Source organism: Mustela lutreola, chromosome 5 (genome assembly GCF_030435805.1).
Source record: "Mustela lutreola isolate mMusLut2 chromosome 5, mMusLut2.pri, whole genome shotgun sequence".
Classification (NCBI taxonomy): domain Eukaryota; kingdom Metazoa; phylum Chordata; class Mammalia; order Carnivora; family Mustelidae; genus Mustela; species Mustela lutreola.
The window spans coordinates 88,599,429-88,627,168 of record NC_081294.1 but is presented as its reverse complement, the minus strand read 5'-3'; the positions used below and the strand labels follow the sequence as shown (position 1 = coordinate 88,627,168).

General features: G+C 38.8%; 1 protein-coding gene across 2 annotated transcripts in view; it reads right to left on the bottom strand.

Annotated features, from left to right (window-relative positions):
* Positions 1-9,828: 9,828 nt before the first annotated feature.
* RAB3C (RAB3C, member RAS oncogene family) overlaps positions 9,829-27,740 on the bottom strand; it is a 296,308-nt gene continuing 278,396 nt past the window's right edge. For both annotated transcript variants that reach the window (XM_059175041.1, XM_059175040.1), the window contains exon 5: positions 9,829-17,840. In XM_059175041.1, coding sequence (XP_059031024.1) covers positions 17,653-17,840 — 188 coding nt within the window. In that variant the 3' untranslated portion in view covers positions 9,829-17,652. The remainder of the gene's footprint in view (positions 17,841-27,740) is intronic.

Sequence of the window (27,740 nt, the reverse complement as noted above, 5' to 3'; positions counted from 1 at the left end):
TTAATCCTTTAGTTTCTTTCTTTCTTTCTTTCTTTCTTTCTTTCTTTCTTTCTTTCTTTCTTAAAAAGATTCTTATTTATTTGACAGATCACAAGTAGGCAGAAAGGCAGGCAGAGAGAGAGAGAGAGGAGGAGGAGGCAGGCTCCCGGATGAGCAGAGAACCCAATGCGGGGCTCGATCCCAGGACCCTGGGATCATGACCTGAGCCGAAGGCAGAGGCTTTAACCCACTGAGCCACCCAGGCACCCAATCCTTTAGTTTCTTAATGAGGTATTTCACAATGATTGGTTTGTGAACATTGAAATATAGTTGCATTACAGAATGAATCCCACTTGATCTTGGTTGGGGAATGATCTTTTAAATGTAATGCTGAATGCAGTTTGCTGATAATTTCTTAAGAATTTTGGCATCTGTGTTTGTTAGGTATTTTGGGCTGTAGGGTTTTTTGTTTTTTTGTTTTTTGTTTTTTTAATTGTAGAGTCTTTGGTTTTGGTATTAGGATAATTCAGGACATGTAGAATGTATGTGGTGCTTTCCTTCCTCTTATATTTTGGAATAGTTTGAGAAGGATGTTTTAAGTCGTCTTTACATGTTCGATAAAAATCGCATGTAAAGTCATCTGCTCCGGGGTTTTGGTATGTTGAGAGGTTTTTTTTTTTCTTGTTTTGTTTTGTTTTATTCAGTTTCTTTACTAGTATTTGGTCTGGTAAGATGTTTTATTTCTCCTGATTGAGTTTTGGAAGGTTGTATGTATCTAGGAATTTATCCATTTCTTTCTAGGTTGTCCTATTTGTTGGCATACATTTTTTCATTGCAGTCTCGTACAATCCTTTGTTTCCTGTGGTGGTAGTTATTTCTTTTCTGATAATATTTATTTGGGTTTTTCTTCCTTCCTTCCCTCCCCCCATCTTTTCTTCCCTTCCTTCCTTCGGTGAATATGGCTAAAGGTTTATCAATTTTTTCACAGAACCAGCTCTTGATTTCATTGATCTTATCTATTGATTTTTTTAGTCTCTAATCATTTATTTCAGAAATTTATTATTGCCTTCTTCCTGCTAGCTTTGGGCTTGGTTTGTTCTTAGTTCTTTTAGTTCTTTAGTGTAGAAGAATTTGATATTTTTCTTCTTTCTTGAGATAGCCCTGTAGTACTTTAAATTTCCCTCTTAGACCTGTTTTTGCTGCATCCCAAAGATTTTGGACTTGTTGGGTTTTCATTTTCATTTGACTCCATGTGTTTATTGCCTCTTTGACTTCTTTATTAACCTATTGGTTATTCAGTGCACATGGTTTAGTCATTTTTTCCCCCATTTTTTCCCCCTTACAGTTGATTTTATTTTCATACAGGTGTGGTCTAAAAACATGTTTGATAGGATTTTAACCTCCTTAAATTTATTGAGACTTGTTACATGGCATAACATAGGAGTTCTAGACAGTGTTCATATGCACTTGAAAATAATGTGTATTCTTTTGTTCTTGGTTAAAGTGTTTTGTAGTCATCTAAATCTGTCTGGTCTAATGTGTTATTCAAAGTCACTGTTGCCTTATTGGTTCTCTGCCTCAGTGACCTATCTATTGATATAGATTGGGTATTAAAGACCTGTACTAGCATTGTATACTGTCAGTCTCTTCCATTATTTCTGTTATCATTGCTTTAGGTATTTGGGTGCTTCAGTGTTGAGAGCATAGATAACATTATTTTATCCTTTTGTTGGATTGATGTCTTTATCATTTTTAAAAGCTTTTTTGTCTTTTGTTTTAAATCCATTTTTTCTGATATATTGTTAGCTTTTTCCCTCCCTTTCTTTTATTTGAAGGAAGTATCTTTTTCCATTCCTCCACTTTGTTTGTATGTGTCATTATGTCTGAAGTCAGTCTCTTGTAGGTAGTGTATACATGGTCTTATTTTTTTTCTTTTTAAATTCATTCTGTCAGTTTGACTTTTGATTGGAGCATTTAGATTATATACATTTAAAGTAATTGTGATAGGCATCTAGTTATTGCCATTTTGTTAATTTTCTTCTGGTGGTTTGGGTAGTTCTCTGTTCCTTACTCTTTCCTTGTGGCTAATGATTTTGCTTGGTTTCATGCTGGATTTTTTCATTTTTAATTTTTGTGTATCCCTTACAGGCTTTTCATTTACAGTTAACATGAGTTATATATAACATTCTGTCTTTATAGCTGTCTATGTTAGGTTGATAGTAGCTTAAGTTTGAACACATTCTTATAAAAACTTAATTTTTACTCCCCATAACTAATTTTTTAGATAAATTTTATTTTAGTAGTTTTAGGGTTTTTTTTTCTTAACCTTCATGTTAGTTCTATAAGTGATTCCTCTACTACATTTACTATGTGTTTGCTTTTACTCATGAATTTTTTTCCTTTCATTACTTTCTTATGTATAATTATGACCTTTGCTTTTCCACTTAAATAGATTGCTTTATTTCTTTTAGGTCAGTTTAGTGCTGATAATCACCTTTAATGGTTTCTGGGAAGCTTTATATCTCTTTAAATTCTGAATGATAATCTTGCCAGATAGAGTACTCTTGGTTGTAGGTTTCTTCCTTTCATCACTTTGAATATAACCAGTCACTCACTTCTAGCCTGCAAAGTTTCTGCTGAAAATCAGCAGATAGCTTTACAGATACCCCATTTTAAAAAAAATTGTTTAAATTCCAGTTAATTCATATAGACTCTGTAATATTATTTTCAGGTGTTCAATATAGTGATTCATCACTGGGTGATACATCACCCAGTTTTCATCGTAACAAGTGCACTCTTTTTTGTTTTCTTTTTCTTTTTTTTTTTTTTTTTTAAAGATTTTATTTATTTATTTGACAGAGAAATCACAAGTAGATGGAGAGGCAGGCAGAGAGAGAGAGAGAGGGAAGCAGGCTCCCTGCCGAGCAGAGAGCCTGATGTGGGACTCGATCCCAGGACCCTGAGATCATGACCTGAGCCGAAGGCAGTGGCTTAACCCACTGAGCCACCCAGGCACCCTGTCTTCTTTTTTTTAAAGGAAGAAAGAGGGTGAGGGAGGGACAGAGGGAGAGGAAAAAAAAATAGAATTTTAGGCAGGCTATATGCCCAGAGCAGAGCCCAGCTTGGTGCTCTATCCCACAACCCTGAGATCATGACCTCAGCTGAAAACCAGTCAGATCTTTAACCAAATGAGCCACAAGAAGTGCAGTCCTTTCTATCACCTATTTAATCTATCTCCCTATCCACCTACTTTCTGGTAACCACCAGTTTGTTTTCTACAGTAAAGATTGTGTTCCTTGGTTTTCCTTTCTACTTTTCTCCCCTTCACTCATTTGTTTTGTTTCTTAAATTCCACATATGATTGAAATCCTATTGTATTTGTCTTTCTCTGGCTGATTTATTTTACTTAGCAAAATACTCTCTAGCTCATTCAGGTCAGTGCAAATGGCAAAATTTCTCTCTCACTCTCTCTTGGTGTTTTTTTTTTTTTTTTGTCAAATAATAATCATATATATCACATCTTCCTTATCCATTCAGCAGGCAATGGACACTTTTACTATTTTGATAATTTGGCTATTGTCTATAGTGCTGCTATAAACATCGGGGTGCATGTATTTTTTTGAATTAGTATTTTTGTATTCGTTGGATAAATACCTAGTATTGTACTTGCTGGATCACAGGGTAGCTCTATTTTTAAATTTCTGAGGGATAGCCATATTGTTTTCCGTACTGTTTGCCTTCTCCATTTATTTTTAATCATTGACATTTTAATTATGTGCTCTGGTGTGGACATTCTTAGGTTCATCTTGATTGGAATTCTCTGTGCTTCCTATACATAAATATTTGTTTCCTTCCCCAGGTAACATTTTCAGCTATTCTATCTTCAGATAATGTTTCTATATTTTTCTGTCTTCTCCTTCCTGTCTTCTCCTTCTGTATTTTTCTGTCTTCTCCTTCCTATATTGTTTGCCTGTTTGATGTTGTCCAAGATCTCCCTTAACCTGTCCACATTTTTGCAGTTCTATTTTCTTTTTGCTGTTTCACTTGAATGCTTTCCATTACACTGTCTTCCAGATTGCTGATCTGTCCTTCTGCATCTGCTACTCTACTGTTGACTGCCTGCAGTATACTTTTCATTTTAGGTATCGTATTATTCAAGTCTGATTGGTTCTTTTTTATATTTTCTCTGTTAAAGTTCTCATCCTGAGTTCATTCATTTCTCTCTTCAGTCAGGTTAACTTCTTTATGACCATTACTTTGAACTCTTTATCAGGTAGATTGGTTATTTCCATTTCCTTTCATTTTTTTTCTGAGGTTTAGTCTTATTTTTTTTTTGTTGGGATATGTTCCTGCCTACTCATTTTACTCAACATTCTGTGTTTGTTTCTGTGGATAAGGGGAACAACTAGTTACTTTCCCAAACCTGAAGGAATGGCCTTGTGTATGATTCTCCATGGAGACTCTGTGTGTCTTATAATTTTGGCTTACTGTCTGGTGCTGTGGCGGGTGGAGAGGGGTTCGTGGCTGTTCATACGTGGGATGGCTGAAGATGGAGTGGGTGTGGGTCAGGGTGACCCTGGGACTCTGCAAGGAATGTGCCCTGGCAGGAATGCTGATGCTGAAGTGGGTGCCAGCTGGGGTGACTTGGGGCACACTGCATACAGTTGGTCTGGTAAATGACTGGAGCTGATGCAGGCACAGGCCAGGGATTTTCAGGTCACTGTGTTGGGGAGGGGGGGCATCCTGATGTGGTAGGTGGACCTGAAGCAATTGCCAGCCAGGCTTTCCCAGCTGTTTTGTGTGGGGAGGGGGGGCTGGGAAATTGAGGTGATGTGATCCTGGGGTATTCTGGGGTCATTTGCACTTGTGTCACCTTTCCCAGATGGCTGGAGTTATAGTGAGTCCTGACCAGTATTGTCTCACATACAGTGCACTAGGTCCACCTTGGTTGGATGGCATATCCTGGTGTGCACTAGGGTCCTGGGGCTTACATAAGTGGTAAGCTGGGTGGGGAACTCAGACTCTGCTCCTGTTCATGCTATCAAGTTGGAGTGGGGAATGTAATTGTGACATTCACCTGTCCCTCTGACCCAGAGAAAGTTTCAGTGGGTCCCTCACGGGATTTTTTGGAGTTTTGAGGCTGGATCCTTTTTATTCTTATTGCTCTTTTAAACTGCAGTTTTTCTTCCCTGTGCCCCACATCATCTGGAGCTGGTGTGTAATAGAGCTCAGGCCTTGCAGAGGTTGCAGGCCAGCTAGGATGCCTGTACCCTGTTCCTATTTCCATGAACAACGTAGAGGACAACATGAACCATGGTTACTCACCAGTCCCTCCCCTAAGGGGAGCTGCAGCAACTCCCCCATTGTTCAGCAGAGTTCTAAGCCTGGTTCCTGTGTACTTTGGTTGCCCTTCTTAACTGTGACTTTTTTTCCTTGCCCCAAAGCAGATGAATATCCTTATGGTCCCTCAGTGATATCTCTCCCCTCTATAATTGCAGCATCAGGGTTAGGGATTTTGTTCACTACCATGTGTTTGTCTCTCTTGCCATTCTCTGTCTGGTCTCTGTCTTTAGTTGTACAGAAGCTCTTTGGTCAGCCCTCAGTTCGTTAGGAGGAATTGCTTCACTTCCTGCACCAGATAGGTGCAGATTTGGTATATCCACGGAAGAGGTTAGTTCAGGTCTTCCTATGTCACCATCATGGACCAGAATTCTACCATAGGTCTTTTAATTGAGGAATTGAGTCCATTCATTTTAAAGTAATTACTACTGATTAGTATGTTCTTACTGCTATTTGACTAACTGCTGGTTATAGTTCATCTATTGTTATCTTCTTTCTAGCTCTCTATTGTAATTTGATGGTTTTCTGTAGTGATGTGCTTAGATTCCTTTATTTTTTTGTGTGGTTACTGTAGGTTTTCGCTTCATGATTACCATGAAGCTTTAATAAAGTGACCTATATTTATAATTGTCTATTTTAAGCCATAACTTAAGTTTGAATGCACAGAATGTTTGCCATTGTTAATCTTACCTTCCATATTTACTTTTTATGCCACATTTTACATTTTTTAAATGTTGTATATCTCTTACTTATTCTTATACAGTTACTTTTTGTTTTATAGTCTCCATGCTAACCTTATAAATGATTAATCTACCAACTTTATAAAATTTGAGTATTTTAATTTTACCACATACTTATATTTACCAGTAGGATTTACACTTTAATATGTTCTCCTGTTATTAATTAGCACTCTTTATTTTCAGCTTGAGGAAATGTCTTTAATGTTTCTTGTAGGTTTAGTGGTAGTCTACTTCAGATTTTGTTTGGAAAACTCTCTCCTTCCTTCCATTCTGAATGATAACTGCAGTGTAGAGTTTATATTGTTTGGCTTCAGCACATTGGATATATCATGCCTTGCTCTTGTGGTCCTAAGAGTTATTGCTAAAAAATCTGCTGCTTATACATAAGAATTGGCTTTTTCTCTTTGCGCTTTTTTTTTTTTTTTTAAGATTTTATTTTATTTATTTATCAGAGAGAGAGGGCGAGAGAGCAAGCACAGGCAGACAGAATGGCAGACAGAGGCAGAGGGAGAAGCAGGCTCCCCGTGGAGCAAGGAGCCCGATGCGGGATTCGATCCCAGGCCGCCGGGATCATGACCTGAGCCAAAGGCAGCTGCTCAACCAACTGAGCCACCCAGGCGTCCCAACTCTTTGCGCTTTTAAGATGCTCCTCTTGTCTTTAACTTTGGTTATTTTAATTATATGTCTTGCTGTGGTTCTCTTTGGGTTTGTTTTATTTGGAACTCTTGGGGATTTTGGATTTGGATGTCTGTTTTCTTCTTGAGGTTAGGTGAATTTTTACTTCTTATTTGTTCAAATACGCTTCCTGTCCCTTCCTTCTTCTAGGATCCCCATAATGGAAAAAAACCATATATATATGGTTACAGCCCTGTGGGACCCACAGGGTTCCATAAGGGTCCCACAGGGCAATATCAGGGAGATTGCAGTGAGGTAGAGTAGTAGAGGGGAGTGTGCCAAGATGGTGCCCACTGGCTTAAGTCCCCAGAGAAGACCCAGAAGGCCTCTTGATGTGTGCTAAATTAGATGCCTGCCCTTTTTTCAGAGGATGATGTTCCTATATAGTGTAGGTTTAGTGTATCTGTGAGATAAGGCGAGTTCCAGACCTTGCATTATCTCTTTCTTGCACAAGAGCCCATACTTTCTCTTTTAGTTAATGACACTAACACCTAATAAGCTGAGCCAGAAACCACAGCATCACCCTTGATTTCTAGTTGTCACCCCATTAGAACCTTACTGGTTACCGTTACCTACCTACCTTTTAAACAGAACAGTCATGTTTTCCCCACTCTTCCACCGTATGAAGCCATATTTAATTGAGGCATGTAAGTGTAGATAATTATAATGCCTTTCTAGAACTTGTTCTGTTTGCACTATTGTCTCCTAGTAGTCCATTTCGCATATTGCCATTTGAAGGATTCTTCACAACTCAAATCTGATGGAACTAATTTCTTGTTTCGAGACTTTTTCATAGCTGGAGGATGAAGTCCAGACTTGGAAAGCATTTCAGGCAGGTGTCAATGATCTCAGCCTTGGGCTCATTCTCCTTTTCTTCCACCCCGTGATCACCTCTGTGAATGGCTTTGGTGTATGTGTACACTATGCTTTGAGATACCTCCCTCATTTGCATTTGCTGCTCCCTCTGTTAGGGACAATCTTCCCCTCTGCCCCTACTAACTCCTGTATATTTTAGCTCAGGACTCATTTCATTGAGTAGGCCTTCTAAGAACATTCCAGTTTCCTTGCCTCCATTCTGGATTAAATGTCCCCCTTTTGTGCTTTCACTGCATACCTTCTATTGGCACTTAACAAATTGTTCTCTAATTGTTACCTAAGATATCATTTTGAAACATTAATTCAGATTTTTTTCCCAATACCTGCCTTCCGTTTGTTGTCTTCACCCTTTGAGGGGAAGAAAGGTAATCAGTAAAATTGTTTTAAGGGATAGACAAAACATGAAAAAATGGAGAATACAGTTTTTAGTTGAAACTGTCTGAAGCTTAGAATTCATAAGCAAGAAAGTCCAGTGTTAAAGGACTGTGGACATAAATAGATCAGGAAGAAAAGTTGGGAAGCTAAGTCTACCTCTCCACTAGACTAATGAGTCTTTGGATATCGTGGTTGTGGGGTGAAGTAAGATATCCAAAGAGTGACTGTTGTAAAGGAAGTATCCAACGACCAGAGCCTATTATGAGACCTTTTCTTTAGAATATGTTTTTTCTGAGTCCTATAGGAAGCCTATCACCTTCCAAGAGTAACAGGTATATTCTTCTCATGCCTACCTTGTTGATGCCATTGACAAAGAGTCACACAGAAGCTTCATTTTTTAAATTTATTCAAACTCAGCAGTTATTACTAAGGTAGTAAGGTGAAAGTAGAGGGAATTTCTGCTAAAACCTTTGGAACTGGTTTGTCCCCATTAACCTCATAATCACCAGGAAGCATGTATAATCCTCTTGAGATCTTACAGTGGCAAGAATTTTACCTCTTTATCTTGGGAGCAGAGGACTATTATCTAAAAAATGTATTTCAAACATTTTAAGGAAGATGGTTTTTGATGAGACCTCTTAAAATGATTTTTTTTAAAAAAGAGATTCTGTTTATTTTAGAGAATGTGCATCAGTAGGGGGTGGGGAGGAGCGGAGGGAGAAGGAGAGAATCTCAGGCAGACTCCACACTGACACAGAGCCCAACAGAGGCTCAGTCTTATGATGCTGAGATCACGAGCTGAGCCAAAACCAAGAGTCGGATGTTCAACTGACTGAGCCACACAGGGGCCCCCAAATGAAACAGATTCCTAATGTTCAGTTGTTAGATGCACATATTAGGGAATATTACATTAATTAATTGTTGGTAATTCATATTAACTTATAAATTTCCTTTTATTACAACTATATGAGTTCACGGAGGGTCAAAGAATACATCTTACATATGAATGTTGACAATAACTGGAAACCTTTGGATTTTGTTTTGTTTTATTTTGTTTTCCTTGATTTGTATGCTGTCAGTTTTGTGTACCCAGGTAGGTAAGATTCCTATCACTGAGTTTGGTTTAGGAAGGTATTTTGACCCATGTGGACCCATGTGAGTATTCCTGTGTCTTCACTTGGCTTCTACTTACCCAAGAGTCTGGAAATGGCCCCGGGAACACATTTAGAAGAAAATATCCAGAAAGAGAGTTAATAGCACAATTAGATCACTAAGAGATCTTGAATTACTAGATCTACTGTGCTGCAAATAGATTGATGGCAGGATGCTTCAGCATGCCCCAAGGTCCAAGACCAAGATGCTGTACAGCATCTGAAGCATTACTATACCATGCGCCACACATTAAACAGACCCACTATTTACACATCCCATACACATGGTGTTCCTAGACTGTGCTAGTAGGATACCCGTATGATCACTGGACCCTGAACTCCAGATGCAGGGTAAATAGTGACCATGTAGAAAAGGTGACTTGAATACGCTGATAGCTACTCTTGGTTCTACAACCAAGAGTTTTAGGACTCTGGAATGTAGTCATTCATGTACTAAACAGTACTTACCTTCAAAGATTACATATATTAGAATTAACTCCAATGCCTAAATCCAAATCCACATTAGAAAACCATAGGCTAAAATAAAAATGTGTTGGCATTCTTCAGTTCAAGCTCATCATTGTCCCTAGGATTACAGGAGAGGAAGGTAATGAGAAATGGAAACAGGCATCCTAGGACCATAACAACAATTGAAAGGAAATGGAAAAATTCATCAGACTAAGGCTGAGAAATTCATGAATATAGTCGTCTCTTAGATATTTATTGTAATCTCCAAAAAATAAAACCAGAGTAAAGCCAAAGAACAAAAACCACTTTCTATATAGAATTCACATATAAACTTAATACCTAATAGAGCACATACTGTTTTTACACAATTAATTTCAATAAAGAAAACTTCACAATGTGAATACTTCGTAGCTTTAAACCCAGACAAGAGCTCCTGTGGAAACATAAAGAGTCACAATATTTGCTGTGCAGCTGTTAGTTTTCAACTACATGTCACAATCACTATATGAAAACACTAAGCTGTTACTCAAGAGTTTCTAAAGAAGAGCTCCCCTGTATAGTCACTGAGGAGCCAGAAAGTGCCTGGTTACAAAGGCAGGTCTTCACCTGTGCATTTCCCAAGACCCTTGATGGGAAACATGGAACTCCAGGAAAATCTCTGGGCATACATCTTTCTGGTTGGCATTGGATTACGCAATGTTTCGTGGTTTGGTGCATGGGCAAGATGTCTAAATCAGCTGTTCTAATGTGACTTTAAAGCCAGTTGTGTTCTGTTGTGCAGTCTGGGGCTGCTCAACAGAGGACTGTGTCAGTGTTGCAGCTTGTCTTCTTCATGAGGACAAAAGCCCGAGAGAGGTGTTGATAGGGCCAGCTGGGCTCTCTACCGAAAAACAAGGATCTTGAGCTGCCCCCACCGTCACCTTTTCATTCACAGGGAACATAAGGTTACCTTTCCCATTTATTGTCTGGCAAAATCTCATTATCAAATTTTTGCTGGGATCACATTCTTGAATGTTCCAGTTGTTGGAGGTCCCTCATTTTCTATGCTCCTATGTCCGTGCGTAATTTAGCATTTACATAATATCGTGGTATTTCCTCCCCGCCCCCGCTCATTCTTCAGTTTATTAGGGGTAGGAACCACAGCTCTTCCCTGTTTGATTCCCACAGCACTGAGCTCTTGGTATTCAGTAATGGTGATGACTGACTAAACATTTAAACACACTCTTAAATTATTATTCTAATGTTGGCCACATGCTTACGTTTATCTTTTTTTTTTTTTAATTTGGCACAAAGTCATCCATAATCTCCCTGCTTCTCCCACATTCACATGACTTTTTCAGTCAGTTTGAGAACTGAGTACAAATTTCATGCTATCATCTTTAAAATAGGGCCACACATTACTGATGGTAGCCCAAAGCCATTTAATATGATTGGCACAGCCTCACCTGTCAGTTTCAGGCCACTGCTGTAGAAAGAGTGGAAGGCTTCTTATGATGTACAGATGGCCAAAGTTATCTAAAACCAAGTGAACAAGTCATAACCTTTCTTCCTAATGGTATCATGATTTACTCTGCTAACTAAATGAAAAGGCAAAGCACAGTATTAAAATGAGTGCTTTACTTTTAAAGTTAAAATGGCAGATAGGAATTTAAGGTAGGTGACCCACTTCAAATTTCATATAAATAAACACTTAAAGAGTTTTTAGTAATCCAGCACCCAGGCCTATTTTTTTTTTTTTTTAAATTTTGCATCTCACTTAAGTCCTAGGCCACCAATTACAAGATTAACCAAGGGGGTTTGAGGATGAGTTTAGGAGTTTCTGTCGAAATACCAAAGCAACTTAAGAATTTTGACTTTTGTTTCTCCTATATCACCAGTGTGGACAATTGAGAATTGAAAGTGAATATAATATTAACTACAACTTAAAAAGACATCAATATTTTAGAATCCCCAGGGTTGACAATGTTCACTTTGCAAACAAAATACAAGGCTGAACAACAAAATAAACACACAAATGCAAGAAGAAAAATTCTTAGAACACGTAATCAGCATTTCTGAGAAGAATAAATAAGACTTTACCTTATGTGCATATTTTTTCTTAGGTATCTAAATTAGCTTCTTTTAAGAGATTTCTGGATTTAAGAAAGGAATGCCTATATAAAATAAATGAACATCCATTCTGTCTTAAAAATAAAATCCACAATTCTAAAGCGCAAAATTGACATATATTTGCAGATACTAAGTGTTTGGTTTTATAGGAAAAAAATTACTTTGAAATAGGCACGGAGGAGTTTCACATGACACCAATAAGGTATATTTACTGTATAAATTGCACCACTAGACAAATACAGCTACAAGAAAAAATTTGAATAAGTTACACAGCCATCAAAGCATCTCACACATTCATTATAATTCACTCTTTCACGCTAGTTTATATACACTGAGTAAGTCATTAAATATTGCACTTATTGGCCCATGAACCCTCAATTATGAGGTGTTGAAAAATAGAAAACAAGTCTATTTTTATAACATATTTTCATGCAACATTTAAGACATTTCAGTTCCACAAACACCATTAAATAGTTGTACATTTGGACAGTCCAACGGTATCACATCACGTCTGACATCAACAATATATTAACAGGAATTACAGGAAGTTTTCATTTAGCATACATCCTAGGGCTGATGAAACAATGCAGGGAAAACCATCCTACTGACACAGCAAACAATTCCCAGTTTCACTTGTATGAGGAGCATGGAACCACTAGACAGGTGTATGTCACGCTCACATCCCTGAAAGGCTGGGTGCCTGTGTGGCTCATATTCCATTTGTGCCCTTAAGAACAGCATTCGTGAACCTAAGCAATCCCTACCCCAAACGTGAATATGGAAATATGGCCAATAATAATAATAATAATAATAATAACAACCCACAGCCAACTCTCAGTTGTCCACTACGAAGGAAAGTACGAGCACAAGTGAATGAAAATACACAGGTAAACCACCAACCTCACTTCAGCAGATACTGACTGGTGGAAACTCCACCAATAATGGTACTGATGGCAGGTAAATGGTGAAATTTTGAGTCTCATCTCCTGTTCTTAGTCCTGTCGTTCAGTGAGAGGAAACTGCTTTAAAAACTGTAATGAAAAATAGTATCAGGAAGTGGAAAAGAGAACCACAACTGGAAAGTTCAGTTTGTCTCCCAGCTAGGTGTTCTGAGAGAGGTTTTGAACTCTTTTTTTTTTGTCTAGAACATTAGCAAAATGCATTTTTCTCTATTTTTGACGAAAATTATATGTGCAAACATACAAATCAGTGTAAAGTATCTATTTTGTAGATCTTTTTAAACAAAATGTTTTAGTTACAGTTGGCACACAGCAAAAGCTCCTTTTTCCCTGGTGCTGAGAAAGCACCATATATGAAAATTTCCCTTTATAAAAAGATGTGTGTGTGTGTGTGTGTGTGTGTGTGTAGAGGGACAACACCATGTAGGTGGCCCAAGTGTAAATATTTAAATCTACCAAAAGGAATTATTTGTTTGCTGGAGTGTCAAGCATTTCTGTAAAGGTGTTCCAGACAAACTACATTTATTCATGAAATAGCAATAGCAATAGGTACATATATTTTAGATAAATTCCCTGGACCTTGTTGCTGCCCTCTTAGGGGATACTGTATTTCCTGTATTTCTATAATCTGGAGCCCTGTAGGTACATTATAGGGAGAACAGGTTTTGTTTTGTTTCTTGCATCATAAACTTTGTCTTTGATCCAATTTATTCCAATTCCTTCCCGAATAATAAACATGTTTATGTCTTTAAGGGGCTTTGGTCAAAAAATGACTTTTAATACAAAGCAATCCAGAAAGCTGATCCTACTGGTTCAGCTCAGTGGAAGGACTTCCCCAACTTACTAGGAAACCATGCAAGTGTAGGTAGTCGACACAAATGGGCAAAATGAAACTGTGTCGTGGAGGTGGCATCTTCTGGTGGGGGCTGGGGTGATGAAAAAGGCCACGAGGGTCAAGCGGCTCACATGCTACCCTGACCTGGCACACTGGGTGAGCATACACACAGAGTAACAGAAGGTTTGAGTTACCAGTCATGCAATGTCCCTAAGTTACAGAGAGAGGAACCTTCAGACAAAAGAAAGGCCACCTCCTAAGTATTCCTCACCAACACCACCTGGTTGAGCATTCCAACAGTAGATGCAAATGTTTAACACTTTTTGGTCTGGAAAGGGTTTTAGTCCTGACTACACGGTCAAATTTAGCTCACAGTTTTTCACCTGCAGCGGTTACCTCAGCCTTGAGAGAGCTTGGTAGAGTCTGGAGACATTTTAAATACAGTCTGACAAATGCTACCTGGTCAGCCTCAGGAGGCAGAGAACATCCTCCTTGTGCACTAAGATACACAGCAACCCGAGCCCATCATGATGAGCCTCTGGGAACACACTACCACACTTGGAAACTCAGGTCGCTTTATGGAAGTTCAGTTGATAATGGAATATTTTACTTTAAAAAATACATGAAAGTCTGCGTTCAGCATAGACATAGAATTAGTTTGAATTGGTCCCTGGAAAAGGAGTCATGTGCTCAACAAAAGGACTGGAACTCATCTGGATAAGAGTGAAGTAGGTGCAGTGTCCATACTCACTATGTATTTGGGTAGATGGGGGTTTTGGAGTAGTTTGGTTATAATTTTTAGAATTTATGCTTCACATTTATCATAACCATGCGGCAGTTTTCTGCTATGACTGAAGGCATCACTAAAGGCATCATCGCTCACCTGAGAGATAACAATCTTAGCACTCAGTTACCAGGCAGCAAAGGGATACTGACTTGAAGTGAACCTCAGCGGGAACTCTTAGAATCTACTGACAGGTTCACCAAGGCAGTAGAAGTTGTTCTGGAAGGGGAGAGGGAGGAGGAGAGGGAGGCAGCAATGAACTGAGCTACCGTTCAGAAGCAATTGTTCTTGGGTTCCTGAACCATGGGATGTGGCACTTAAACTGCCATCTTAGGACTTCAGAAAGGTCATGCACCTTTTACATCCATTCACATTCCCCAACACCAAATGCCCATCCACTCTGATGGTCGCTGAATACATGCAGAATTTTCCAGTCTAGGTTTTCAATTGCATGAAGAATGGAAAGGAAGGTACCAACACCAAAGCTCTTGGAAGTATTTGCTCAACAATCAGGCTTTGTCTCTAAAAAACTGCAGGGGTGAGGGTGGTGAGAAGGTGGGCAGCAGAGAAATTCATTCTTGAAAAATAATTGAATCATACAATAGAAGATGGGTGTTAAAGAGTGTACACATTTACACAAGCATGTACTTTAAGGTATCTTCATCTTTAAAATACAAATATAGTTGGCCGTTATTTAGGCTGTAGTGGGGGTTGGAGACAATGTAGGAGGTTAAGTGTGTATATGTGTGTGTGTTGGTGCAAAAAGGCTACAAAAACCTTGCAGTTACATAGCTACAAGTTTTAATAGTTTGATGACAAGAAAACCACACTGTGGCTTTACCTCTTACAACAAAAATTTAACTTTAAAACTAAAATCTCTTCATGAAATGAGGAATAGAGAGTTTTCTCTTCCCACAAGCTTTATAGCAGGACTGTAGGTGTGCATTTACCTGAGCTCTGTGACAATCCATTCTGGAAACTTCTCAGTGAAATTCACACCAGCATGGGAGCTTTGGAACAGAGAATGAACTAGGAAGTTTCATCCACTTCCAATGAGGGCTGGAAAACGGAAAGTATCCAAAGTTCTTTGGCTTTGACACTTGCCCTCATGCTTCCCTGACTGGAATTAAAGTAGTTCAGCATAGGCATGCCTGACACCTACATGTGACATAGGCTTCTGACTTCGTTTTTTGGTTGTAGAGCCAATTAATGTCATTAATGTCATTTGCAATGATGTCTTCAGGGAAGGGGTTTACACAAAAGTAAAACACACCTCTTGACCTTCCACTCTTCTCACCTTGATTTTGCTTGCCCCTATACAATACTCCATAGAGGAAGAGGCTTGTAAGAGCCCTCTGAACATCATACTTAAGTCCTTGACATCTGCATTATACATGGGAATGGGACTCAGAGGCCAGGAAACTTTTCTTGGCCTCACTGTTTCATACGAAATTAAACAAGTGAGTTTTAACAACTTTGACCTTGATCCTGCCCACATGTTGAGCTGGTTACAGAAATACTGTTTTTTCATGCAAATAGGCTTCTGTTGCAAACTGGTCTGCTTTGTTTGCCACCCTTGCTTTGTCCTGCCCTTCACTGAAAGTTCTGCGATTTTTGAAGTTCATTGGTCTATTAAAATGTAAAACATACTCAGGCCTGCCTTGCAGGATGCCAAAGTGGAGACTAATTACAAATGCATGGGTTTTAAGCTCAAGGTGAGAAATGACCTGGGTTTGTTGAAAACATCTCGCATGTACTCTTCTGTAAGTTTCATCTAACTTAGTAATAATGTATACAACCTAGTTCCTTGACTTGGAGATGGTTATTATCCCACAACACACTTACCTACCAGTAACCTTGCTCCAGAGACTTATACCCAAAACTTTCCCAGGAACTGTGTCTAGTTATGGAAAGAGGAAAAAAATTCTTGAACATAACCACCAATGCAGGGCAACAAGAAAAATCACCCTAATGAAACTGTCCTTCTAAATCCACCAGTCTGTGCCTGCTGCCTTCCTCAAGTCTAGTACACTGCACTGTTAAGGATGCCAGTTTCCTTCGGCAGCTCAATTAGAACAGCTGGTGAGATTTGGGGGCTTGTTATTCTCAGATGGTCTTAGAAAATCTGGGAGAAAAAAATGAGGGTATTTGAATGGTTTTCTCCCCCTGTCCCCACTCAATTGCTTCTGGTGTCCTAAAGTGTTGGTTCAACTTTTCTTAACTCTAAAGAGTGTTCTCTCAGTAAGGTAAGCACCTGTAAAACTTACAGAATGCAGATGGAGATGCTTTATAATTGGGAACAATGGGATTGAAAAAGACTACAGATAAAAATTCTTTTCTTCAACTTTAGAGCCATTGGGATTTTTAAAAATTAATCTATTGAGTAAAAGAAGTAAGGTGAGGGGTGAACAGAAGGCACTGGTTGTGGAAGCAAGCGTCTATCCCACAGGAAGAGGGGCTCTAACAAACTTCAAATTCATCTCTATTCCATGCTTGAGTGATGGTTCCAGAAAGCCGGTGGGGATGGTGTGTGTATAGTGGGAGGCAGTTACTAAGGAATGGGGAAAGTCAGTCCTTTGAGAAGTCTGCAGCCATTCCTACTCTTCTTGGCTTAAAGCCTTCTTACGTAATGCCTTGAGCTGATGCCTATCATTCTGTCTGTCTGTCCTCAAATATTCCAAACATTGGGCAGAAATAGTGGCACCAAGAGCCCTGCATTAGGGCCACTGTTTATGTACATAACTAAATTAAGAAGGTGGATTAAACTGGAACTAGATTTAATCTCTAAGAAAATTTGCAAGAGTTTCAAATACAGTATTCCTATTTCTTTATAGTCAGTGGTCTCCTTAGTTATTAGTAAGACTGAAAACCAGACACATTTCCTGAACAGTTAAACTGATGGGACCCATGATGGGCTCCTGAGATCTCCTCTTACCCGCACCCACCCACCCCCAGCCCCATATAAGCAATTCCTTGGTTATCATCCTTACAAGTGAATCACAAATTTGAACCCGAGGCACGAAATTCAGTGGTAGTGAAATTACAGTCTGAGGTCCCAGCAGTAGCTTAATTTTGAGAAGAAATCTGAAACAAAAAGAGCCTACAAAGACGAGTAACAAATTACATGCAAATATCAGATGTTTATAGATGGATAGTCCTTACAAATTTGAGATCACATATTTGCCACATATTAACACGGGAAATCTTCCACGAATTGAATGCGTATGAGCCATTGACATCAAAGATTTCCCTCAAGTAATTACTAGGCAGTAGAAATGAAGGTTAATCGACCATTTATAAACGCTGTTGGTTGGTGATGGGCCCCCTCCAGCTGCCTGTGTGTATGTTGTGGGGGGGGACATTAACAGCCACAGTTGGGCTGTGGCGGAGGAGGGCTTTCCTTGAGTCTTGTGTTCTGCTTGGCGGCAGTGATGGCCGGATCCGTCTCCAAACTCTCGGACATTTTGTCGCAGATGATATCCACAAGACGCTCAAATGTCTGCTTGACATTAATGTTATCCTTGGCACTTGTTTCAAAAAATTCAAACCCTAGAAGAAACAGGGAGAAAGACAGCTTGGTGATTTTACACTTCTGCTGAAAGTAAATGGGACTTGATGATGGTTTTTCCCTGGGGGCTGGTGCAGACAGAAGATGTGGACCCAAGATGCGATTTGAGCAAATGCTGTCTTCTTGCTACCAAGTCTTTTGTTCACAGATAGAGTGACATTTGATTTTTCCCTGTCAATTTATTTATGAATTGAATGAACCACCACCACTACATCTCTTCACAAAAACTTATTAGTAAAATCCTCCACCCTGAGTCTGTTTCTGCTCTCCTTTCCTCCAGCTCTGAGCCACCGGGAAGCTTCTTGCAATTTTTTTTAAGATATGTAATTGGGCATATTTTCCTTATCCCTTCTCAGATTCGTCATAATTGTCCATGGGCATGTTTTCATTAACTTGAGGCTTAGAAGAATTCATCTGTATGTTCTGCTGCAAAAGGGACTACGGACTGCCTCACCACACTCCCTGGTGACTCCTCCTGAGCCTGAGGCTCCACAGATCCATGGTGAGCTTTTGGGAATGTTTCCATACTGAACTGGACACAAGGTGGCACTAAAGAGTCTGTGGGTTAACCTTAAATGCGCTTCAACCTCTGGAAAATTGTGTGTCCTGTTAGGTGAACAGCTCTCTGTGGCTTTGGTGCATATTTTTCTGGGGCTTCTATTCTCTATTCTATGCTCTATCAGCAGCAGTGTTTTTACTGGCATCTGGAAAAAGACACCTGATATATATCAAAGGCTCTGCCAGAATTGTAAGAAGGTACCGAAGAGGTGGTCCCAGTTGCACACTTCTCCCCATCCCTGTACCTGGGCAGAAGCAGAACTCAAGCTGCTGTTCTGGATACAGTCTTATCACTATTGTTTGCCTTCACATTCCACGGGCTCAGCTTGCCAGTTAGTTGCCATGACAACCTCCCAGTCCATTCAGGGGACTTTGATTTAGGATCTGCTGGTCAGGACACAAAAACGCTTTCCTAATCCATTCTGAATTTTACGCCCTATAAATCCTTCTGGTTACATCTGGCCCTATCTCAGAGGAGCCACATGGATTCAGAATGATTAAATCATGTGATTTCATCTCAGCTCTTGGGACCCAAGGGGGGAAAAAAAATAGACTCATATTTTACATTCATGTCTAAACCCTCTGATAACCCAAAAATACTTTGTTGGTCATCCTCAGTATTATTTAAAATTAGTAGTTCTCTGGAGTTAAAATTTCTAATTTAGTTATGACAGATGAGTGGTTAGAGTGGTTAGCTAGTGTGTATTCTATTTTTCCCTTGTGTTTTAACAATTGTAGGGTTGGAGTTAAAGGAGCATGAGTGGGACTATAAAATTTCACTGGATAATTCAGAACCCCCTTTGGCTTGTAGTTTGCTTTCATTATAGCTCTGAAAAACTCTGGATTTCTTAGCAGAAAACACAAATATAATTCTCTTTCCTAATGTTTTTACAGTCTATAGAGCTCTGTCATTTGTCTTACAACAATTTGATCCAGATTTTGGAGAACTCAGCTGTGGATCTAAACAATATCCTTATTGCAAAAATGTTAAAACTACTTTTCCCAGTGCTAAGTGAAGGATTCTTTAAGTCCCAAGATACTAAAACCCTACTGCATTAGTTAAGACCCTGAATAAGACTTGAGAGAAAACATCTGCTAACTGGGCACAAAAGTTTCATGTCCAGATTCAATTCTCTCATCTCTTCTGCTACCACTTAGTTTTCTTCCTAGTGCTATTGGAGAAGGCACTGAACTTGAAGGTATCATAAAAGATTTGGCCATCGTGATGAAACGGTAACCCAGGTAAGCTTTTGTCAGATGGGATTCCTTAAACCTGGGCTTTCGGACACACTTTGCTGCTGGTGTACAGCTTCAGGTCAGTAAAATGATCTCTATCCCAAGGGCCAGAGTGCTCTCAGGGGCTTATAAGAGTTTCGAATAGAAGAGGGTGCCACGGTATGGAAGCAAGATGGATTATCAGTTGGAAGATAGGAAATCTAAGTCTACTACCAAGTCATGTTTTTAGTGTCCCGTTATTTATGACATGTGCCTTACTTCGTTTACAGAGAGAGCTATCACAAGGCTCAAATGAGAAAATGTGTGTACAGGTTCCCAGCCAACCAGATGCTCCTCTGATAATACTAGTAATAGTAAACACACACACAGTTGAATGGTTAGCATTTAACAGGTACTCTTCAAAGCCCTTAATATACTGTAACTCATTTTATCCAGGAGGTGGTGCTAGTACTGAAAAAATTCACTGGTTAGACAATGGAGGCACAAGATTGTCAAGTAGTTTAGTTCAAATATCTTTTTTGCTCAGCTGGCTTTGGGCTACTAAACTGGCTACTCCCTTGCTCCTCCATATACCTACAGAAGTAAGCAGTTATTGGATTCCAGCTGAATTTTAAGTTCTACGCTAATTAAAACTGCACTATATATCATAAACTTTTAACATTTAAGTAATTAGGAAACAATTAAATAGATTTAATAATGACTGAGAAAAATGCCTTTTCTTAATGATATCAAGGTGGCCATCAGGCCAGCTGCACTGGCAGATTGCCTCACCAAAGTGAATTTTTGGATTTCCCCAGTGTATCTAAGTCTTAAAAAAAAAAAAAAAAAAAAAAAAAAAAAGCACATAACTGAATTAAGAAACACTGTATTGCTTAAAATTGTTAACCACCTGAACTTACAGTGAGTATTAATCTTTTTGCGACGTTGATGGATGCTGAGAAGTGGGGTGGCTGACAGTTTCTTAAGACAACAGTGAGGTCTGCATTATCAGTGGACTCTTCCGTTCTAGAACAATTTCTCTACAGCATGAGATGCTGTTTGAAAGCATTTTACCTGTAGCACTTTTTTGCACAATTGGAGTCCATGCTCTCAAGCCCTTTCACAGCTTTGTAAACACAGTTGGTTGAAATGACAATGGGCTTACAATATAACAACCTTAACAGTATCCTCAGTAGGAACAAATTTCACTTCAAACCCTTTTTTTGCTCATCCCAAAGAAGCAACTCCTCTTCAAGTTTGACCATGAGATTGCAAAATTTAGTCATATCTTGAGGTTCCTCTTCTAATCGTTGTTCTTTTACTATTATACAAATCTCCATGGTTACTTCCTCCACTTTAGTCCTGAGCCCAGAGTCCTCCATGAGGAGTGTAATAAACTTCTTGCAAACTCCTCTTAAGGTTGATACTCTGTTCTGATCTCTTCCCCTGAATCACCAATGTTTTTAGTGGTATCTAAAATGCTGTATTCTTTTCAGAATGTTGTCAATTCTGTGCCCAGATCCATTGGATGAATCACTATCTATGGAAAGTGTAACCTTCCAATGTAGAAGGCTTGAAAGTATCAGTGACTCCTTGATGGTGAGGAGACATGAAAACAACATTCATTTTGTGGCACATCTTCAACATAGTTCTTGGATGATTAGGTACATTGTCATGAGCAAAACTATACATAAGCAATAATGTCCTGAAAGGAAATTTTTTTTCTGAGCAGTAGCTCTCAACAGGGGCTTAAAATACTCCCTACACCATTTTGTGAGCAGATCTGCCATCATCGAGGTGGTGCTGTTCCTGGAGCATAGGCAAACTATACATAGTATAAATTTTAAGGCCCCTTAGACTTTTGAAATGGTAAATAAGCACTTTTCCATTATGGAGATGGCTTCTTCCCTTAAAGCCAGAAGCTAGCTGAAGTTGGTTTTTGACTTTTGCTTCTGCAGCTTCATTCTCAATTGTGCTTTGGCCTAATGGAATGTTGTGGCTGGTTTGATCTTCCCTCCAGACCACTATAAGTTTTTCCCTATCAGCAATAAGCTGTTTGAATTTTCTTATCATCCGTGTATTCACTGGAGTAGCACTTTTAACTTCTGTCAAGATTTTGCATTCACAACTTGACTGTTTCATGCAAGAAGCCTATCTTTTGGCGTGTATCAACATAGGAAAGAAGACCTATTGCATGACTTCATTTGAGAGAAGGCCCCAAATGAGCTAGTTATTTACATAGAAGATCATGTTCACAGACAACTGTAACAAATACAATGAAAAAGTTTTAATGTTACACCAAGATCTGAGGAGATCAAATAGTTTTGGAAAAATGGTGCTCATAGACATGCTTGATACAGCATTGTAATAAAAGTAGCTTTGCCTCCATCTCTACACTGTATTATAGATATAAAAGTTTCTGGAAATGATTATTGTACCATCTAGTTGTTTGGATTCAGGGCAGATCTAGGTTTACAGTGCCGTAAGTGATCCACTATCCAGCTGACTCATAATCAAGTCTTCGTGAAGCCACTCACACCCTACACCTCATGGATGTATAAAGCCCATGGCCTAAATCATAACAACAGATTCTAACACCTCACCCTTTATTATTCTTTGTTGGATTTTCAGGGCCATCCCCTCTCAGTATTTTAATTTCAACTACAGCAAGGTGACCTTATTCTTAGAAATCTTGAACCAGTTTATTTTTACTAACATGTAAGACCATTTTTAATTCACTAGGTAGGATAGTGTGGTTCTGGAGTTTAAGTAAGTAGCCCAAGGTTACACAGCAAGCAGACCATGAAGGCTCACAGAAATCTGATAAATAGGTTACTGATTTAGCTTCCAGGCTTCGACACCTGTCCCTTAAACTTCATCAGCCAGTATTCATAATGAATTCACATCCTCTGTCATTTTTCTTTCTTCCCTCATCAAAACCTTTCTAATTCCCAACTTGGATGAGTCTTGTGCTATACTCCAGTACATATCTGGTTCATGTCTTTTCATGCCTGATTTCAAATGATTGTTCCTGCCCTTTCCAAAGGTTATTATAGGCACCACTGGACTTCACGTGTGACCTTATGCTTCAGTTCCACTTGACAATGAGGGACTCCACAGAAACAGGGAAATATTTTGTATGGAAAAATGGGCCGAAGAAGGGAAAAAAGCCAAAATCAAACCGTGTTCTCCCTACTGTATATATTGTTAACGGGGGCAGTAGAGCATGGTGATGCAAATCAGATTACACTCGAGTGCCCAAGAGTTGTAATCCTACAGCCTGACATTATGACATTGGACGGTTACTTGTATCTGCATTACCTGAATGGGTTATGTACTTCTATACTCCACCCCAGACATACTAAACTGGAATCACAAGCAGGGGCAGGGCCTAAATATGCATTTCAGAGCTCCTTGGAAGGTTCTTTATGCACATGAAGGGTTAAGGTTCAATATTCTCTGTACACCCATGTTTGTAGCCTCATCATTCATGAGATAGAATACAATGCAAATAGCCATTGACTGATGAGTAGATTAACAAAATGTGGTATAGAATTGGTAAAATGCATTACTCAGGTATAAAAGGAAACTGATACATCTGCCAAATGGACAAACCTCGATATTATCTCCTAGGATATAAGCCAGTCCCAAAAAGATAAATACTGTATGATTTCACTTGTGAAGTACATAGAATAGTCAGATACAGAAAGTGGAATGGTGGGAGCCAGAGGCTGTCAGGGAGGGAAAAAGAGATAACAGTTTCCATTTTGCAAAATTAAAGGAATTCTTGAGACCAGTTGCATAGCAAAGTGAATGTACTTGTTCACCTATATGCTTAAACATGGTAAACATCATGTGTATCTCTTTAACCCAAATTAAAAATTTTCCATATTGATAAATGCCTACATGAAGAAACAAAAACTCTCTACTTACTTACTCCTCAGGGAACAAGAAAAAGAAAAACTGAAGACCAGTGTGAGCAGCAATAAATGGAGTAGAGACTAAAAGCTGTTGATTTGAAGACAGAAAACAAAACTGACATGTAGCTAAACTCACCAAGACAAAAAGAAATAGAGCAAATACTGGAAACATAAAACCTACAAAACTAGAATGGTGAAGACGTAAGAACAAACCAATTAGTAGTACGGAGAATGTATCAGTAATCAAAACTTCCCCAAAAAAGAATGCCCCAAAGGCGAGGGCTTCACTGGTGGATTCTATCAAATTTTATTTTATTTTTTTAAAAGATTTTATTTATTTGACAGAGATCACAAGTAGGCAGAGAAAGAGAGGAGGAAGCAGGCTCCCTGTGGCGCAGAGAGAGAGCCCGATGTGCGGCTTGATCCCAGGACCCTGGAATCATGACCTGAGCTGAAGGCAGAGGCTTTAACCCACTGAGCCACCCAGGTGGCCATGGATTCTATCAAATTTTAAAGACAAATTCATGTCAGTCCTTCTTTAAACTCTTCCAAAAAATTCAAGAGGAGGAAATACTTCCAAGCTAACTTTGAGGCCAGCATTACTCTGCTATCACAATGAGGACACCAGAAGAAAAGAAAATTGCAGGCCCATATCCTCAACGAACATAAATCCCAAACCCCTCAAGACAATGTCAGCAAACCAAGTTACAATGCATAAAAAGAATTCTACTACAAAATCAAGTGCTTTATTCCAAGGAGGCAAGAATGGTTCACCATCCATTAATCAGTGTGCTACACCACACGAACAAAAAGCGTACAATTATTCTGTGAAGATGCAAATGCAGCACTGGACAAAATTCAGTATCCATTTATGATAAAACCTCTCGAGGTAGGTATTGAGGGAATGTACTTTAGCATCATAAAGGCCATATGTGACAAATCCACAAGTAAGTTCACACTCAGCAGTGAAAAGCTGAAAGCTTTGCCTCTAAAATCAGGAACAAAGATGTTTTCTCCCACCACTTTTATTCAACATAGTATTAGAAGTCTTTGCCAGACTAAAAAGGCAAGAAAAAGAAAAGGCATCCATAGATGAAAAGAAAAAACAAAACTATTTGCAGAAGACAATGTACAACATGTAGAAAATCCTAAAGACTCCATCAAAAACCTCTTAGGACTAATCAGTGAATTCAGTAAAGTTGCATGATAATCTGTTGAATTTTTATACACAAATAACAAAATAGAGCAATTCAGGAAACACGGACAACAGAATAAAATACCTAAGCATAACCAAGGAGGTGAAAACTATAAAACATTGTCTTCATCGATGTGTTTGAACAATAAATGAGAAGATACTTTTTGGTCACGTAATTGGAAAAATATTCTTAATATGTCCAACCTTCTCAAAGAAATATATAAATTCAATGCAATCTCTACTAAAATCCTAATGCCACTTTTAACAGAAAAGTAACCAAGAGTCCTCATATTTACATGGACCTACAAAAGACCCTGAATACACAAAGCAAAATCTTGGGAAGAACAAAGCTTGAGGCATCATGCTACTTGATTTCAAACCATATTACAAAGCTATGGTCATCAAAACAGTATGGTACCAGAATAAAAACAGGCAACTTGGTCAATGGAACAGGAGAGCTCAGAAATAAATCCACACATATATAATCAATTGTATATTCTTGGCTCATTTGTCATCAGTGGGAAGGGATTTCTCTGCAATAAATGGTGCGGGGAAAATTGGCCAACTTGCTATGAATGATTACAACTGGCTCACTAAATTGCATCATATACAAAAATAAACTCAAAATGGGTTAAAGACCTGACTGTAAGATCTGAAACCATAAAACTTCCAGAAGAAAACATAGGTGATCAATTCCTCGATGTCCGTCTTGGTGATTTTTTTTTTTTTAATCTGATGTCAAAAGCAAAGGCAACTAAAAATAAACCAGAGAGACTATTTCAAACTAAAACAACCTCTGCATAGTAAAAGAAATCACCAACAAAATTACACAATGCCCTACCAAATGGGAGAAAATATGCCCAAATCATAGATTTGACAAGGGGTTAATATATAAACTGTATCAAGAACTCCTACAATTCAATAGCAAAAAAGGAAACAATCGGAAGAGAATCTGAATAGACCATTTTCTGAAGAAAACAAATAAATGGTAAACATTAATATAAAGGGGATCAGCATCCGTAGTCATTAGAAAAATGCAAATAAAACCCACAATAATATCACTTCTCACTTCGCATAACAGCTAGTATCAAAAAAGTTTTGGTGAGGGAGTCCAGAAAAGGGAATGCTTATGCACCATTGGTGTAAACTGGTGCAGTCACTATGGAAAACAGTATGGATGTTCCTCAAAAATTTAAAGATACAGCAATTGTATTTCTACTTTCTAAGAAAAATGAAAACTCTAATGGACCCCCATGTTTAGTGCAACCTTATTTGTAATAGTTAAGTGCCTATGTATAAATAAATGGAAAAGGAAAATGTGTATTGTGGAAGGAAAAGGAAATGTGGAATGTTATTCAACAATATGAATCTTTGCCATTTGTGCCAACACCTGGATAGACTTCAAGGGCATTATGCTACATGAATTAAATCTGATGGAGAAAGACAAATACCATGATTTCACTTGTATGTAGAATCTAAAACAACCACCGAAAAACTCTCAAATACAAAGAACAGATTGATGGTTGCAAGACACACAGGGGACCAGTGGATTGGAGAGGAGTGAAGGGGGCTCAAAAGATCGCATTATAAAATTAAGAAGTGAAGGGATCACTATCTTCAAACACCACTGATGGGAATGGAAAATGACCCAGCTCTTTAGAAAACAATGTATTCTTATATAGCAGTGGCTACTCTATGTTCTGAAATGCCATTTGTTTTCAAAAGATGTTCTGGGAAATTGAGTCTCTCTCTCCACCCCTAGGAAAATCATAAATGGCACCTGGGACACTTGGACCATCTTCAACTTCACTTTGAAAAAAAAGTAAGAATTGCTATTGTTTCTATAAAGGGGAAGCAGTTCCTAAAATCATACTTTTCATTTAATTATTTAAGAAGTCTATAATTTGGGTTTAGGTTTCTTTTCTCAAAGTCCTAAATAAGACCTTTCACTTCCAGATTTTAATTGCAACTCTGTGGAACTGGATGAACCAGAGTGGCAAAAAAGGTCATTCTGCTGCCAGCTGGGTGAAATTTGGGCCCAGAGTCCAGATTGCTGTGTAACAGGATTAGCTGGTGGTTAGCTTTCCAGAAAGAGTTCAGGAAGAGCCATCAATAAGGATTTGGATATACTGCCTCAAGAAGGGCCCCAGAAAGCCTTCTAAAGCTGGACAAAAGAAGAACTCAGCCAAAGGTTCATGATGCTACAGTAAGTATTCAAATATTCTAGTCTTTGAGTCCTGTCATTAGCCAGGCCTGACCAGATGGTACCTTTCTTCTGCTTTATCAGGATTCTAAATCTATGCAAGGGTTTGTATGATCTTGACAAATCACAGTGGGTGTAGAGAAGGTTTTGTCTTTGGCCTTTCCCACTCCAGACATGAGTTTAACATTCTCCATAGGTGGGAGAAGTTTAGCTTCAGCAGTACAAAGGACAATAAATGCAAAGGACAGCAGTACAATGACAGTAGCCTGTGCTATGACTGATCCTTTTGTGTGAAGGAAGTCTACCTCATAGACTCCCTCTGGTGCCATCCCTTCCTAGATGTATACCACCGCCACACAGACATTCAAATCATCCCTGTGCACTCCCTCTCTACTGTAGAGACTTGATCCAAGGTCCTTGCAAATATCCTCTTGAGATTGCTATGTATTCTGTTTGGCCCCCAAACTGGTAAACATTTAACTTTTTTTTTTTTTGTTTAAAAAAATTTTTAAATTTTTATTTGAGAGAGAGACAGTAAGAGACAGTATGAGTAAGGAGAAGGTCAGAGAAAGAAACAGACTCCCCATGGAGCTGGGAGCCCGATGCGGGACTCAATCCTTGGACTCCGGGATCATGACCTGAGCCGAAGGCAGTCGTCCAATCAACTGAGCCACTCAGGCATCCCAACCTTTAACATTTTGACCTAACCTTTAAAATAGTGATGTCACTCTAGAAATAACAAAGATGACAACATAGATCATTCTGAACTTTGCTCCCCTTGCATAAGGAG